A 17,577-nucleotide genomic window follows, 5' to 3' on the forward strand; every position below is an offset into this window, starting at 1 on the left:
CCGGAAATATGCCGCTCAGACTAATCTGACTGATGTTGATGCTGGAAAAGGCCAACTTGTTTTTGAGGCCTTTGAGCTGGCTACTGTACTTATGTCTTTCTTAAAACTAGTAGCAGGTAAAGTTCATAGATTCGAGAGTGACAAGAGGCTAAAGACACAAAAGTCATGTCAGAAATCATTAACAAAGCATTGTACTTGTTCCAAATTTGAGCTGTGTGATTCTCCACCAGCAAGTCAGCCTTATGACATAACCTTCCCACCACCATCAGAAAACAAGGTGAGGGTCACTCTTAACATCAATGAGTCATTATTATCATGTAGTTTGATCGTGTTTCCTGTGCCTATCAGCAATAAACTGATAGGCTGAGGTCACAAATATACAGTAATTCTACAACTGTTTTTGAGACCAACATCCATTCTTATTATGTTTGTGTGTTTTATTTTCTTTTTAGTAAAGCACTTTGAGCCCAAATCTGGATTGGATATCTCTCTTGAATTCTTGAGCTACATGACTAGAAACATCAGCATGCATAGGAAGAGGTCAACAACACACGAAGACTTTAAATCTTTGACACAGACATCAGGATTGTACAGTGATATGTTCTGAAGACTACAGCCAATCATAGACCTTGGGCTATCTGTTAATAAGGCCTGTGTATAAACATAATGACCTCTTTCTGTGCGTGCTGATGTTTGTAAAAATGTAGGTAGAAAATTTATAAAAGGTGTTCGCCATGATTTTGGGATATAGTAATTTCTGCTTACCTGATTTAAAAAACAAATTGCATTCACCTGGGAACTATTTCAGAGTGTATAAAGCAGTATTAGGACAAATATATACAGGAATCTATATATTGAGATGAGGTCCCTTCTAGAATGAGCTAGGGAGCAAAAATGTAGCATCAACATTTTTCTTTGTTCTTAATGGCAAAAATATCTAACCTTGATGTACATTTGTGTGTGTGTGTGTTCTCTATAATTGTAATCGCTAATAAAACTTTCATTTTGAAGGCATTGGTTGTACAATTTATTTTCAATTCTTTACTTCACCTGGAAATTTTAGCCATAGACCTATCATCAAGGGCCATAGCGTACGGCTGTCCGCAGCAATAATATTACCGGAAAATCTGTTGAGGAGGTACATACACCGAGAGAACTATGACATCTGCATAATCAACTACTAGAATTGGATTCAAATGTTAATGTTTTAAGTACTCCTAGAGAACTATGACATCTATATAATAAACTGCTGGAATTTGGATTCAAATGTTAATGTAAGTACTAATGTTACTAAATCTTGAAAAGACGTTGAACGATTTCTTTGGCTTAGACGGCAAAATTCGTAAATTTGTCACATCCAGAAGCATGAACATTCAAGGCCAGCTGGTCTGCGTGACGAAATGTCGCTCAAACAAATATCTGATGCAATAAACCAGTAAACAACCCTCGTCTCCCTCGAGGATTTGTCTTCATACACTACGCTATCGTTGTCAGACTTTTCCAGGAAAAGTTTATTAACTGTGATTACTGCTTAATTAATTACGTTATAACTGGAATTATTCTTAATTTCGTTGTCAAACAACATTGTACTTTTTCATTTTCGTTTCTTGAACCACACGCTCACTGACTTCTCCAACAAGGAAGTAGCGTGTTGCGCATGTGCAGTTGAGTCCACGTTGGGATAAAACCGGCTTAGCAGAAAGGTTTGGACCTCTTCCGGGCGTCAGCATATTTATCGTATGTGATTTTGTCACACTTGAAGCCATGGTGCTTGATATTGAGCTTTTTCGTGGTGACAAAGGTGGAGATCCTGCAAAGGTCCGCGAGAATCAAGCTAAGAGATTCAAAGATGTTACTCTCGTCGATAGAGTGGTGGAAAAGGACACTGCTTGGAGAAAATGTATGTGTGCATTTTATTTGTATTATTGCTTGCACTGGCAAAACTGAACAGTAATTTCATCGTGTGATTTAATTTTACAGCTCTGTCGCAGGCAGTTGTTATCATAAGGGAGAATAAATACGTTAGAATGTAAAATGTTACCAGATAGTCACTTAGCAAATAACAAGTCGGTACTATAGTGTTACCAATCTAGATCATTGTCATTCGTAAGTCTAATTTTTTATTTTGCAGTGAGGTACAGAGCGGATCTTTTAAATAAACTGAAGAATGTCTGTAGCAAGGAAATAGGAGAGAAGATGAAGGTACTGGTATCTTTTTGTGTCTAGTTTTCTTGTGTGAAGATGTTTAATGCCATCCATAAACATTTTATGAATATACAGCTGTCTGCACTAACATTAAGTTGGTGACTTTCCTTCTACTCACCGATTAAACGAAAGTATCTTGGGGGTGCGGCTGGGTGTACAGTGTGGCATAAATTGGTAGTTTGTCCAACTTCTAGCAATCACTTTTATTTTTAGTATTTTAGCTGACCAACCAGCTAGGAGCCTCAGTCTCCTAATTTTAAACCAGTCTTCCATACTGCCACAGATGAAGATACACTGTTGATATTGTAACAAAGGTCTTTAATTGGTCCTTGTATTTTATAGTCATCTAAAAGGTACCATAAAATACTGGAAAATGTTAAGTGTATGGACATTATTAGTGTCTAGAGATGTTTTTGGAGTTCTTTTTGAACAGCTTTTCACAGTAATCAACTGATGTTTTGCTGATAGATGGGTTGCCTTATAATGAATGCGCTTACGAGCCTTGTCTCAATGCCTTGACAGCAGCATTTCAGTGGCTTAGTTTTGTTTACTCCTTTGGCCTGGCTAGTTGCAGCAGCTGACAGGATTATTTGTTGTGACCTTTGCCGAGTGACAGCAAGAATGTCAGGCAAATAAAGATCTGTCCAATGTTCATCTATTGTTCAATCTGAGCACTTGTTTTCCTCAAGTATACTAGAAAAATGGACTCCGATATTGTTGCTTTAATTGCTAATTGTATAAACACATCTAATCTGGATCAGTACTTGCCTATTGTACTTATTGATTAATAGATCTACATAGCACCAACAGGCAATGTGTTTTCATTTTTACTAGTTATAATAGATATTGGAACCAACATACTTTTGATGTCTTCTAACATTATCATTATATCTTGAGTAGGATTTGTAAATGATGTGATTTGATTAGTGTATGCCAATAATTGTAGGAGAAGTACATTTATACTTTTGTCTCTTTATCTCTTATGGTAATAAGGTATAACACATGTCATTCTGCTTCTGTCACATGAAAGACTGTATTGTTTGATCTTGCAGAGGTTTTTTCCCTCTCTTATTTGTTATTCAGTCTTTTCAGAGTTATCTTCCTGAAGGTATACAGTATAATATACTATAATAATATACTATACTCGTTTCTTCCTGCAGAAAAAGGAGCCTGTAGGTGATGACGAGACAGTGCCTGATGAAATGGTCTCTAACATTGATGAGCTGAAGCAGGACCAACTAAAGGTATCAAGAAGAAAGATGTTATGTGACGTATTGGTCACATTCATTATATGCCAGCTGTTACTGTTATCCTCTTGGTGTTGTTTCACAGGAGGGGAAAATTGTAATACAGTGGAATCTAGATTAACATCCATACACATACTACACTTTTATACATACTTTAAAAAATAAGTTGCTCTTCCTTACAACAATAGTTTGAAGAATGTTGGAGAAGCCTAGCAGAAGGGTGAACAGTGAGAGTTGATGTTACCCCACAGTTTGTTCTTCCAGGTGCTAGAAGCTAATTTTGCAATTGTAATATTTTTCAACTGCCTTTTAAAGAACCTAAGATCAGATCTTGGGATGTGTATTTTTTATCTTGTAATATATGAAGACCATATGAATAGTTTGTTTATTTTATTAAAACAGGATCTTACAGTAACTCAAATAAAGCGAATACGTCAGATTATTGATGATCAGATGAAGGACAATGACCGTCTCTTACTGGAGACAGAAGATTCAAGAAATGAGAGTCTCCGAGAGATTGGCAACATGTTGCATGAATCTTGCATCATCAGCAACAATGAGGTGAGAAGCCTTGGACGTTTTTCACTTGTTTCAAAATATTTCAGTATTTGATTGCCTCTGTAACATGTTTAAACCTATAGAATTATCATTGCCAGAGCAAATGGTAGCGTCTTATTTTTGTAATATCACTTTTGTTTGTGACAAATTTAGAGGCATCACAGTCAACAAAATGTGATAAAGTTTTCTATCTATAAAATGAAGTGTTTCAGATCTCTTATATAGAGCAAGTAGATAGCCAAGTGCTTAGAGCACCTGAGACCATGACAGGTGGGATTCCAGCTAGGTGTTTTATACCCATGGGATATGGTCTACTTCTTCACTTTACTCAGCTAGGTGTTTTATGCCATGGGGCACAGTATACTTTCTCACTTTATTCAACTGTTGAATAGGTCCCTGGACCTTTAACTTACTCAGCATGGACAAATTGACACAATTAAATATATCGCGATGGCACAAAGTACAAAGTGTTTCAATATTTAATAATAATAAGTGAGAACTTACATAGCTCATTATTTCAGACGAAGGCAAACTCATTGCGCTCAACAAGATCATGAAATAGTCAAAAATATGTGGAACAAAGAACAATGCAGCAAAGACTTGCTGTGTTCTGGTAGGAAAGGCAAATTTAACGGTAACAACCCTGGAGAATAGAGGTTAGTAACATAAGGAGTTGAGAATTCCTTTGACAATGAAGACAGGGATGTCATCCAGAGGCTGATGATCCCCTACGCTCGTAAACATTATCCAGGGGTTGTACGAAGACTCGTCCTGACAAGTTATCCACAACAGCAAACTCACTAAACCTTTCATAATGAAGACTGGCGTAAGACATGTTTGCATATTATCACTGACAATCTTCCTGATGGTCGAAGACTGGATTATGTGCAAGACCCGAGGCAACAACACCAGTATCCAGTGGACCTTCACCAAACAGCTGAGGACCCAGACTGTGCAAATGAAATTAGTCTTTTATCTCATCGGCATTCACAAACCAAACTGAGCTGGGTAGCAGAGGAAGCAGAGAAGACCGGCATAAAGGTCAACAGAAAGAAGACTGAAGTGATGGAATCAACAAGCAGGAACTCCCAATCCAACTTCAAGGAGAGAACATCCTGGAAACAGATCACTTCGCATATCTGGGGAACATTGTCAACAAGGGCGGTGGAGCGGATGATGACATCAAAAGCAGCATCAACAAGACCAGGCATGCTTTCAACAGCCTACGGCCCATCTAGAACTCTCAAGCAGTATCCTTCCACACTAAGACCTCCGTCTTCATTACCTGTACCAGTTTGAAAGCAGTCCCACTGTATGGTTCTGAAACCAGGAGAGTGACAAACACCATCAAGAAGCTCCAGACCTTTACCAACCAATGCTTACTCCATATTCTGGGAATAAGATGGCCTGAAAAGATCTCCTACAGCAGCTTGTGGACAAGAACCAACCAGAATGCCACCAACCAAGACATCAAAAAGTGCAAATGGGGCTGGATAGGGGGCTGCACAATCCAGCTGACACCATTGCCAAGCATGCACTTGACTGGAACCCTCAGGGGAAGAGGAGAGTTAGGAACAAAAGAAGACTTGGAGAGCACGGCAAAGGACGTGGGAACCACATGGTCCCAACCGAGCGGGGGACGGGGGGAGGCTGTCCAAAACAGGTTTAACTGGCGAGGTTTTGTTGCGGCCCTATGCTTCACAAGGAGTAACAAGGAATAAACTAAACTAACATCTGGAGAACGCTGAGAAATCTTAAGAATATTAAGAAATGTTATGAAACTGCCCAAAAAGGTGATCACCAGTTTATTTATTGATACTCAAATGGCTGCCAAAGCAAGTGAAGGACGGCGAAGCGGAATCCAGCCCATAGATCCGAACAGTCCGCACTTCAAAATAACATTTATACAGTTCATCTACAAAACAAAAAAAAGGGGGAGAAAATGCAACAGAAGCACATGTAAACATGAAGATCCAACATTTTTATCCAAATTGAAACATGACCACAATGCAGAAACAAAATCAAGGCAAACCGATCACCTAAGCCTGTAAGGCAAAGGGATACGACTCTTATTCTACAATAAAGACAACCATTGATGACACATTTCAAGATCATTTTTTACACATAAGAAAAATAGTTTTGGAGTGGGGGATATATTAAATTCAAATGAAAGATGGTAATTGTATGGAATGGACAGCTCATCATGGAAGTCGGTTACAAGGCAGATATTTAAAAACAATTATTTACACAATGTATGCAAACATACAATGAAATAATTTATTAAAATATACAGTACACTTCAAATTTTATTTACTGTTATCAGTTTTGGTTGTTGGGAGCATAAATCTATGTTGAATTGAAAAACTGGGAATGTCTCAAACATGGGTCTTAAATGGCTGAGATTGATGCAGAGACATGCACTGCCTTAAAGGTTAAATAATACAATTGTTTCATATGCTTAGGATGAGAATGGAGTAGAGCGGACATTTGGCGATGTCACAACAAAGAAGAAATATTCGCATGTGGACCTCGTGGTGATGGTAGATGGTGTGGACAGTGAGCGGGGTTCTGTGACTTCAGGTGGCCGCGGATACTATTTGAAGGTATAAGGAATATTTATTTCTAGATTTTCTCCCTGTCTCTTCAGAATTGTGTCATGTCATCATGTTTTCTTCCCTTAAAGAGATATTGCCCCAAATCTGGTGATTTCCCTCTTTCCAAAGTCAACAGCACAGACATCAGGATAGTTTGTGGATATGCTTACAATGCGAAGGCCTCCATGATGGGAATTTGGAAATATATGTTTATTGGGTGTGTCATGCATGTCACAATGTTGATTTCCTTTTGTACATGATGATGATTTGTAGGCGCATATCTCACAATCAAGAGGGAGATGTTCATCCAGAATTGGAGTAATATCTTGTACTGAACCTTACCCAGCCATTAGCAAAATTTGCACCCCAATAGTCCTTTCCTAGAACAAATTGGTGTTTTGATTGGCCTGTTTACTAGAATTTGTTGGCTGTGCATCCTTAAAATATCTTAAAGACACAATAATAGATTCGCATATAAAAATATTATTTTAAAACAGTGTATTTCTTACCAACAATTATGACAACTTATGACTAAACAGCAAAGTGACATCACTTGGGCTAATATAAGCACTGAGAGGATGACACAGCACTCATGCATCACCAGCAGAATTCATTTGTGTTAATGCATTGGAAGGTGAAAATCATAGCACTTGTTTCTATGTATACCACAAACCTACCATTCTTGAAATGACGAAGCATAAGTTTGCTTCTTTTGCTTATCATTATTAACACTGATTTTACATAAATTGTGTTACTGGTGTTCTATATAGCATGCATTAAAATAGAGCTAAATTTGCCATTAGACCTTAGTGCTATTTGTAGTGTGTGAAAATACATCCAAGTGAAGTACATTATTATATTATACTAATGGTGTGACTGGCAGGGGCCCTTGGTATTTCTGGAGCAAGCTCTAATTAATCACGCCATGACCATGCTGTACAGCAAGGGTTACCAGGCACTGTACACGCCATTCTTCATGCGCAAGGAGGTCATGCAGGAGGTAGCGCAGCTCTCCCAGTTTGACGAGGAACTCTACAAGGTCAGCAAACAAAAATTAAAATTTTTTTAAGGGACATGCAGATATTTTGTGCAGTTCTGCCCATAATTATGTGGAAGATTTGATGTTACAGTTTTAATGTTTCTGAATGTATCCATCTGCTGTGTTCAAAACTCTTAAAATTCAGTTTATATAAAAACAAACACTATCCCACTATTTTTTAACTTTATCATAAAAGTGGTGCCATCAAAGAGTTTCATAAAGAGAGTCCACTAAGCCATGCTGCCTTGCATTCTAGCACAGCCCTGCCCTCTTTTTTCCCATTGTTCTTCAGTAGTCCAGGTAGTAGCTTGTGGCTTGCTGCACAGAGTTGTCAAAACTTTTGTACTAAAAAATTTTGTTTCCTTCTCCAAAAGACTTCAAAACTTATGAATGTGGGTTTATTAAAAACAACATTTCATGGAAAGAGATTTTGATTTTTTGTGTTACCTGAGATTGGCTCAAAACCTCAAAATTCTGCTAGCTCTTCCGATGGCTTATTATGATGCAAAACATCATGAGCAGATTGAAAGATGTGGAGTTTCCCTACTTCCTTTTCCTATCCTGGAGAAAATACCTTATTAGTTGTTTGTTGCTGACAATACACACATATATCCAAGAAAGTGCAGAGAAATAATGACCAGAAGGCTAGGGAAAACAGTAAAAGATATGTTTCTTACAATCAAGCAAGTTATAAGTCGCATAAGAGAAGAGCTTGTAGCTTAGATAGTGACTGTGGTGGAGAAAGTGGAAACTATGTTCAGAAAATTTGTCCCACATGGACAGAGCCAGAACTTGATTTCTGTGTTTCAAAGATGAGTTTGCTTATGTATCCCTCTAGCAAGTACAGACCAAGGCAGTCTCGTGACCCCATTAAAAAAAAAAATTGGTTAATACATGCCTTGATTCGTTTGAAGAAACACAACCTTGTTCTGCTATGTCCTTGAAAAAGAAAATGTTTGAACTGCAAAGCATTGTAAGGAAATATTGATATGTGTGACAACTTTCCTTTGTATGTTTTAGGTGCAAAAATCGTTCCTAATTCGTGTTTGCAAAATAATTATTAATGTTAATTTTTAAAAAAAATTTTGTTGCTTTTTTTTTTTATTAGAAAAACATGTTTGTAAGTTTTATTTCCAACATGTGCAAGTATATGCCATGCAGGTTTGCTTGTTTTTACTTGTTTGTGCAAGTTTGCATGGGTGCTTGTGCATGCATCCTTTCTTCTGCATTCATTGTAAATCAAGTCGCCATTTTAGAAGTAGCAGAACAAAGGTTTACACCCCAAGTGTTGAGCAATGATTATTTCACCGAAGTGGGAGATGCCTGGCTTCAAGCTCTCAGATAACAGTGGTCTATCTTGATGAATATTTTTGGTATCATATTCAGTTTGATAATGCCATGATAGGTTGTGAATCTAGTTTCAGCCAATTTTTTCATGGCCAGTTCTCATACCTGGCTTAATTGATAAGCATACTATTTCCGGTGAAGTTTCGTACACCAAGATTTTAAGAATGGGCTTGATGTGAGTACACTAAATCATTGTGTGAAGCTCTTATAAAGCAAATTGCATTCTATTTGACCTTATGGAGTAGAACAGTGTGGTCAGAAATAGTGTCAACCTTGCTGAAAATTGCCTCTGCTTGCCAGATTTTAAGATAGCAGCAAGCATGTGGCATAGTTTTGCCTTAGAAATAATGGCTGTCCCTGTTATGCAGGTAATTGGCAAAGGTAGTGAGAAAAAGGAAGAGGGTGATATTGTTGATGAGAAATACCTGATTGCCACATCAGAACAGCCCATTGCTGCCTACCACCGTGATGAGTGGATTCCAACAGAGAGCCTACCTCTACGCTACATGGGATATTCAACTTGCTTTCGACAGGAGGTAGGCTCCCATGGGCGGGACACCAGAGGCATCTTCCGTGTGCATCAGTTTGAGAAGGTTTGTAGCTATAGCAAGTTGTAGCTTTTTTCATCCATTAACCTGAGGTCACAGGCATTCCAGGAAATAGCGGTTGTGGGGTGGCATGATCAAATTTGAAATCGCAGATTTGGATATTTTACATACAATATATAAGGTGCATCAGTGCTTTTATTTTAAAAAAGGTTGAATAAATTCATTCTTTACACCTACCTTCATGGATTTGCTTTAACTTATTTCACTTTTTACACTTATTTTTCAATACTGTTATACAGCAACCCACTTTTTCTATTTTATTTCTGAGTCTGCCTTTAAGTCAGCAAATTGCCCCAGAGTAATAGGTCAACATCAGTGAAATAGATTATGTGCCTTAACTCCTGCCACATATTTTCTTTTGTTTGCATCTTTCTGACCTCCAACAGGTAGAGCAGTTTTGCATCACTTCACCATTTGATAACAAGTCTTGGGAGATGTTTGAGGAGATGATTGGCAATGCAGAGGGATACACCCAGTCCTTGGGAATTCCATACCGTATAGTGAACATTGTGTCAGGTAATATTGTGTAAGACGGTGTGTGAGTGTCCATGTCAATCAGGAGGAATGTGATATGTGGCTGAGCACAATGTTTATATGCAGAACTGCACAGACATTATGCATTTTAATATCAAATTATGTACCCCTGAATTCTTGAACTGTGAAACAGCAACAGGGTTGAAGGGTTATCTTTAGTCATCCATGTTCTACATCCATAAACTATCCTAATGTCTGTGCTGTTGACGTTGGAAAGAAGAAATCACCCAGATTTGGGGAAATATCTCCTTAAGGGAAGAAAACATGATGACATGACACAATTCTGAAGAGACAGGGAGAAAATCTAGGAATATTCCTTATACCTTCAAATAGTATCCACCTGAAGTCACAGAACCCTGCTCACTGTCCATGTTCTATAATTCCACAAGATTATTCCCAGATTTTTTTTTTTTTCATCTCTGTGTTTATTTTTGTCAGCACGTGGAGCTCACTACTCAGTGGGGAAATGTGCGATATCGTCTCTCTTTTGTTATTAATAACAAATAATCTGCAGCATTTAGTGTTAGCATGGTTTTGTATCCTCTCAGATTTGACCTGTAGCTGTTCATACCTTCACTTTGTAAGAGAATTGAGCAGTGCTGTAGTGTTTACAGTAACCACAGTTTGTGCTGTTGTGTTTACAGAAAGCACAGTTTTTAGCATTTTAGTTTTGACCTGTGGCTGTTCATACCTTTACTTTCAAGGAGAATTGAACAATGCTGCATCCAAGAAGCTGGATCTGGAAGCTTGGTTTCCCGGATCTGGAGCATTCCGTGAGCTGGTGTCATGCTCAAACTGCACAGACTACCAGTCGCGCAGACTTCGCATTCGGTATGGCCAGACGAAGAAAATGGGACAAGAGGTAATGCCATGTTTACTTAAGTGCAAAAAAACTGTGTTTTTATCAGTAGAAATGTGAGCAAGAATAAGAAAGTTTATAGAGTGGTACATATGTCACAGAGAGAGCATCGTGATTAAATAAATGTTGGGTGGGATGGGAGCCTACCAAGGATAGCTTTGTCGTTAATATCAGGCATGGGAGGAGGCTAACATTGCCCAAAACTGTCAAGCAGTAGATTTCTATACATCGTGATTAATGAACAAAAATTTTGCAGGTACAATATGTGCACATGTTAAATGCAACAATGTGTGCAACAACACGAGTGATATGTGCAATTCTAGAAAACCACCAAACAGATGATGGAATCATTGTACCCGAGGTTCTACGAAAGTTCATGCCTCCAGGTGAGCAATAATGGTGTATGTCATTCAGACCTACTGTCTAGCTCAGTCTAGTGTAAATTGTGGAGAAAATATAAGCTGCTAACTCGAGGTTAGTTCTTCACATACACTTTTAATTTGAGAAAAAATAACCATATTCATGTACCCATCCCTTGTGCAGGTATTGACGAAAAGATTCCATTCGTAAAGGCTGCCCCAATTGATGAGCAGGAGACCAAAAAACAGAAAAAGCATAAAGAGGCTCAAGCGAAGAAAGACAAGGCAGATCCAGAACAATAAAGATTGCAGCCATGATCCCATTCAAATGATTGCAGTGCATGCAGACCAGGCCAGAGAGACCACTTGCCACACGAATGCCACATTGCTTCATTGGTAAATCCCATCCAGCAACACAGACCTGAAAAAATTTGTTAAGCGGCTGCAAATTCACTCTTTTTTATGTACATGCATTAGAGACTTTTTTGTTTTGACAGTTGTCTAGAATGGAATAATGTTTCGTCTGCTTTTGTGTAATCACGTTATGCTTAAAGTTAAATTGATCCATGCAAAATTTTAGGTAAGACTACACACTCAATTTTTCATCAGTAATCATGTACAATCTGCAACCTACATGCTAAATTTAGTCTGTGGTGGTAGGGTGTGGAGTCCAGATAAATGGGCTGCAGGTTGTTGGTGTATCAGGACCCATTTGATGACATTTTGTGTGGCACCATTCAGCCTGACACTAAGGACACAGGGTGAAGGAAAATGTAGTGCTGCTGTTGTCTTGACAGTAACAAGCACAACATGGTGTCTGGCATCAACCTTTATTTATTAATGGCATTTCTTGTGACAAATATCACTCATGTCATGAGAACACAATAAAAATTCACACCTACATGCTTTGTTCTAATATTGCAATGTAAGATGATCTATGATATATATATTGCAGAACACTACTTAATGTGTACATTGTTGCCCAGTGTATCATGTCTATATACACACATGGAGACACTTCCACTCTGTGCCTATGACAAGCCTTGGTCAACAACTAGAATATTTCATTTTAAGCTCCACAACAACCAAAAAACCAATTGCTTATCAGTACTTTGCGACAGAATGAGAATGCCAGGTTTTTATGCAGAGCACCTCAAATGCCAACATACAGTCTAGGGTTTTGCATACTAGATTTGAGGAAAATGCTCCTGGACTATGTCTTTGCAGAGAGGAGAGTCAGAATATATGCAGCAGATATGATTTGATAAAGAAAAAGGACAGCAGTATCAATTTATATTCATTGTTATTTTAACTGAATGAAAACTCAGTCTACAACAGGCTGTTCTGTCATTTACACAGACAGGTTAGATGGGACATCACTATGCACTGTAGTAGTCATTGAAGTTTAAGCGTAGCAGCAGTTCCTGCAAGTGTGGCTGATAGCCGCGTGCTGCTAACTTGTTCACAACTGCAACAGCAAACACACAGCCACTGATGCTGCTGCAAATGAGTTAGTACTCGCATGCTGTAAACAGGTTTCTAGGAAATCTTAGTCACTGCTCTTAGAAACAAGCCAGAATTCCTTATTAATAAAATATGAAACCTGGATGGTAATATAGTTTGGCAATTTACAGAAACTTATAATCCCTGATATATACACACATCTAGGAATATAAATTTGCAAAAGGCGATGCATATATGAGCAGCTGATAACATGCATGATGCTAGAAATTGTTAACAAGTAGATTACCTACCTTTGAAAAGAAATGCAAAGTATTCCTTGAAGGCATTGTAGGAGGTAACCATGGCAGAATAGTTTGGATGAATGACTTCCTTTGTGGCTGGGCTATGTTCCCAAGATGAAGTTGTGAGCTGGGAGCAGAACTTAAGAATCAGGCAGAAGATATCTTGTATGATTTTCATAATTGGAGCAGCTTTATTATTGAGCAGGCACCTGAAAAATGTCCAAGAAAGCCAGCTCACTAAAGGTCAAAACTTTCCCAATATCTTAAGGTTATAGGAGAGGGGGGTGTTGAGTCCTTGTGTCTAGGGCCAAATTTTGTAAGGGCAGAGCACTCTTAAAGCCTTGCCTTCCCAAACCTTTACAGTTAGGTCCATTCAAACGGAGAAGTATGCTGCATCATGCAAGAGGCTAATGTACAGACCTTACTGTGTGGATGTCGTTGCTCTCTGCTTCCCAGCATATTAACGGGACAACCTGCATCCTCAAAACTTTAAATATTTTTGGCTGAAATTAGAGTCTGAAATCTCTCCCCAAAATTGCAGTCCATTGAGAAAACTGAGTCCATTAAAAATTGTATGGAAAATGCCAGGAAATCTGTTTCTAACTACTACTGATTAATGTTTTCTGAACAACATCCATCGGACACTTAAAGCCACTTCAACAAAAATATATGTAACTAGTGGATATTTGAATACCCGAAAAATGAATGTCCGGCCTCATCATTCGGAGCACTGAATCGAAACATCGAAAAAAGATTGGGAGACAGAGTGCCGAACTGTGGGGAGTTTCGCGGGCCGGATGGCACCGCGTCGCGAGCCGAATATGGCCCGCGGGCCATAGGTTGGGCATCCCTGGGCTAAAGCAATGAAGACTTTAAAATTTTACTAAGTAGGTGAATGTAGAGGTTAGAGGAGAAAGATGTTTAAGGTGGGCAGTTCCTCTCCGAAGATGAAAAGGGGGAGGGTTAATGATAAACAGGAACTGAATAATGGACCTTAAATACATGCTTTTAGTGTGGCCCCCTTTTTTTTTCAAGTAAACATTTTGGACAATTCATGTAAGCAGATTCTTTCAACTATCAGCCAGCAAAGTGTAGGAGTCTTCAGTACTCTTTGCCACTTTGTTTTATATTTGAAAACTTTGTTTTGAGGTGAATGTTACTCAACATATTTTATTTTATTATTCTATCTATATCATATTTCATCGCTTTTATTAATATGTAAGTATAAAATATTTAATATAAAGTATTTATTGAAAAGTTTACAAACATGGTTACATTGAGTAGTGAAAAAACTGGTCAGGGAATTTTGTTCAAGTAACACAGACCGAATGAAGAACTCTTAAAAAGCCAACTGTTATAAACTTTTAAGCTGTAATTTAATCTAAAGTTTTTGCTTATCTTTACTCTGACCCAAATGTTATCTGCTGTCTCTGGTCTTCAACCTCCACGTATAGTTACATGAAGAACCGCGACGTAAGTTCAACCCATGAAGGACCCTTGATTTTGTTCATTAGAGACAGTGTAATTTTAGTAAGGCTATGGAGGCAACTTTTCATTACGTCGGAAACAAACCTGAAAAGAGCTTTATGGAGATATTCACTGTGGACACGCAATAAATCATCCAAACTGTGCACATCAACATCTAGGGCCTGTTGCAGTTCCTGCCAGGTTACCAAGATGATCTGGTTGGCCATATAACCCTGCATCACGCGCACAAAGTGCTGCATCTCCTGTCTGGTACAATAGATGAACAGCTTCTTATTTTCTTTTTTATGTCCCTTGCAACTGATACTCATCAATGTGCATACACACATGCCCCACCAACCAACATGCTCACTCCCCCAAGCTATATTTATCTTAAGTATAAACAGGTAGGGGTATTTTTTGCTTGTCTGTTAATTCACAAAAATCTGGAACAAAAGTTTACACCCAAAACAAATGCTCAATTCTGTACTCTTTTAGCAAATTAAAACTGAAACTTAAAACCGTCCTACTGAAATACTGAATGAACAAATAAGTTTTTTCCACCCATAGCTACTAACCCTATTTTGCATTACTGCTTAACTCCTACTTAACCAAATTTCAATCTCTGAGGGCACACATGAACACACACAACTAAAATATTTGATATAATATTATTCATCGATATCCCTTTGTCCTGATGGCTTGAGGTGGCCAGCTTTCTGTGTTTTTGTGTGTTGTGGTTTTCTGCTCACTGCTTGTGATTCTTCTCGTCATCCTCAAATGTTTTTCCTCTCCGAATTCCTCGAATTTCTACACATCGCCAGCAGATGGACCTTAAGTGTGTCAGCCATGTGTTCTTGCATTTAACAGAGTGGTCTTTTTTCTCTGCATGATGGCCATAGGACCAGCTAGTTTCTTTATGGCCAATAATCTCCCAAGTATTTATTTATTTACTCTTGCAGACGAAATAACAGACTGTCCCAGTTGTAAATCTAAACTACAGAGTCATTAACATTTTGGAATATGAAAATGGCAACATCTCGCTAAACAACAACTCTGGTTTTTCACTTCACAGAGCCGGAGTCTTGGTACTAAAATGTGTTGTTGGCTGTTTCATGTTCGTGTATCCACCCATGACACAGGGATGAGATTCCTTGTACACAGCACATACAGCCTTAGAATGATGCACTCTAACTGAATATCATTCTTGATCTTTGTGTTTGATTCATAAAGTGCCTTCAGGCACTTTCAATGGTTGGGTAAAATCACTATATATTGCTATTATTATTATTACACACATAAGGATGTGCCTTGCACAAATACACATGCACATAAGAAGTATAGTACCTATGCAACTGAAGCTTCCTAAACTGAGACGAGTCCTTGGCTTTCTTCACTATGGCTGTGACAGACATGGTTAGCCAATGTTGAAAACACAAATGCACGTGACTATGTAATACTATTACATCAAGTTTTGTAATAAAATATAGTCATGCAATTTAACAAATTGCCAAAGGCTGACAAAACAAATATGCATGGCTATGTTTTATTACAAAAACTTGATAGAAACACAATAACAATATATATGTGATTTTATACAAAGATCACTTCAAAACCTTACTGTTAATCACACTGTTCAATGTTCCAGACAATATCAGTAAGTACAAAACTTGCCTTTTCCTTTTCTAGAACTTCGCCATAAGATAGCCTTCAGTTGCTGAAATGGCATAAAACTTCAACTAACTTTTTCCAGAAAAGTTGAATTAGAAGTTTTATATTCAAGCATTCTTGTAAGCATGAAAAATAATTCTTCAGATCCTGGAAATCCAAAATACACTCTGTACACAAAGCAAAACCTAGAAATTTATCATCCTTTACAGTACTTTTAGTAAATCCATTAAGGCTGTGAAATTTACCATCTCTTTTAAGTTTGTACCAGCAATCTTTGAGTGTCCAGGCCACACGCCTCAACTGCAGCATGAATGAGAATATTCGCCCATAGCACTCCATGCTTGCTTCTGTGAGCACAACATTCACTGGCCAGCTCACCTGGATAACCACCAGACAACTATCTCAAGGGTGTTACACTACAATATATATCTGAAGCATGTGCTTCTAAGTGTGGATTAATTAGATGTGCGAATATCTAGCCAAATAATAATAATAATTGCAAAATTTGTAAAGCGCATACTCATACTCCTATGGAGCATGCTCTTAGCGCTTAAAAACAAGAACGAAATATACATGGGACACGAATACAAACAAATAACATATAAATAACTATAAATAAAATATAAATAATAACTATAAAAGAATAAACAACCTACTAAAACGAAGAATAAAATCAAATACAGAAAATACAAAGAGAAACCAAATAACGAGAACAAAAGCTGTAAGTAACATGATATTGCAAAAGGATGGATGTGAAAAAGGACTAGCATTATGGAAAAGGTTGTTAATAATATTAATAAGTGAGAATTTATAAAGTGCAATATCTCAGCTAAAGGCAAACTTATTGTGCTGAAGAAGATCATAAAATAGTAACAAATATGTCGAACATAATATAAAATGGAATATAAATGCTGTTAACCTACCTTATATCTGAGCTCCAAGCAATCCAGGGTGTCATGAGCTGTGAACAGTAAAGCTACAATAATTTAATATCTGTTTATGAACAGTTTATAAACCTATATACACATATACAGTGGAACCTCAATTATTCGTTTTCATGATGGCGCCCATCATCCGGATAATCAGAAATCATGGATAATAAACAATAATTCTAAAAATTTGCAAATGCCAGAATAGTTGCTGTACAGTGAAATTCTTACCTTTCTTGTGTTGTTTATGAAGTTTACCTTAACAAAATCAGACAGGAGACAATGCTTTGGGTTCTCGCAGTGCTTAAATTTTATTGACATGCGGAGTTTGCAAAGTGTTAGAAAGTCACTAAAATTTGAATTTGCTGCCTACTCAAGAAAGTCTAGCAATGTTTCGGCACAATTTAGCACTTCTGCA

At 37.8% G+C, this 17,577-nt stretch overlaps 2 protein-coding genes across 2 annotated transcripts in view; one reads left to right on the plus strand and one right to left on the minus strand.

Annotated features, from left to right (window-relative positions):
- The first annotated feature begins 1,656 nt into the window (after positions 1–1,656).
- Positions 1,657–12,251, plus strand: LOC112571460 (serine--tRNA ligase, cytoplasmic-like). Its single transcript, XM_025250438.1, has 11 exons — positions 1,657–1,900; positions 2,132–2,202; positions 3,366–3,449; positions 3,855–4,013; positions 6,473–6,613; positions 7,488–7,643; positions 9,359–9,583; positions 9,985–10,114; positions 10,837–10,994; positions 11,248–11,377; positions 11,535–12,251. Exons 1-11 carry the CDS (start codon positions 1,765–1,767, stop codon positions 11,651–11,653), a joined length of 1,509 nt encoding a protein of 502 aa, XP_025106223.1. The 5' UTR covers positions 1,657–1,764; the 3' UTR covers positions 11,654–12,251.
- The window catches only part of LOC112572999 (gamma-tubulin complex component 6-like), a 32,491-nt gene continuing 27,080 nt past the window's right edge, over positions 12,167–17,577 (minus strand). The window contains exons 27-32 of the mRNA XM_025253031.1: positions 17,154–17,191; positions 16,476–16,608; positions 15,907–15,961; positions 14,668–14,829; positions 13,105–13,304; positions 12,167–12,818 (exon numbers count right to left, since the gene is read on the minus strand). Of these exons, the coding sequence (XP_025108816.1) occupies positions 12,730–12,818; positions 13,105–13,304; positions 14,668–14,829; positions 15,907–15,961; positions 16,476–16,608; positions 17,154–17,191 (677 nt within the window). The 3' untranslated portion in view covers positions 12,167–12,729. The remainder of the gene's footprint in view (positions 12,819–13,104; positions 13,305–14,667; positions 14,830–15,906; positions 15,962–16,475; positions 16,609–17,153; positions 17,192–17,577) is intronic.

Source organism: Pomacea canaliculata, linkage group LG9, assembly GCF_003073045.1.
Source record: "Pomacea canaliculata isolate SZHN2017 linkage group LG9, ASM307304v1, whole genome shotgun sequence".
NCBI classification, from domain to species: domain Eukaryota; kingdom Metazoa; phylum Mollusca; class Gastropoda; order Architaenioglossa; family Ampullariidae; genus Pomacea; species Pomacea canaliculata.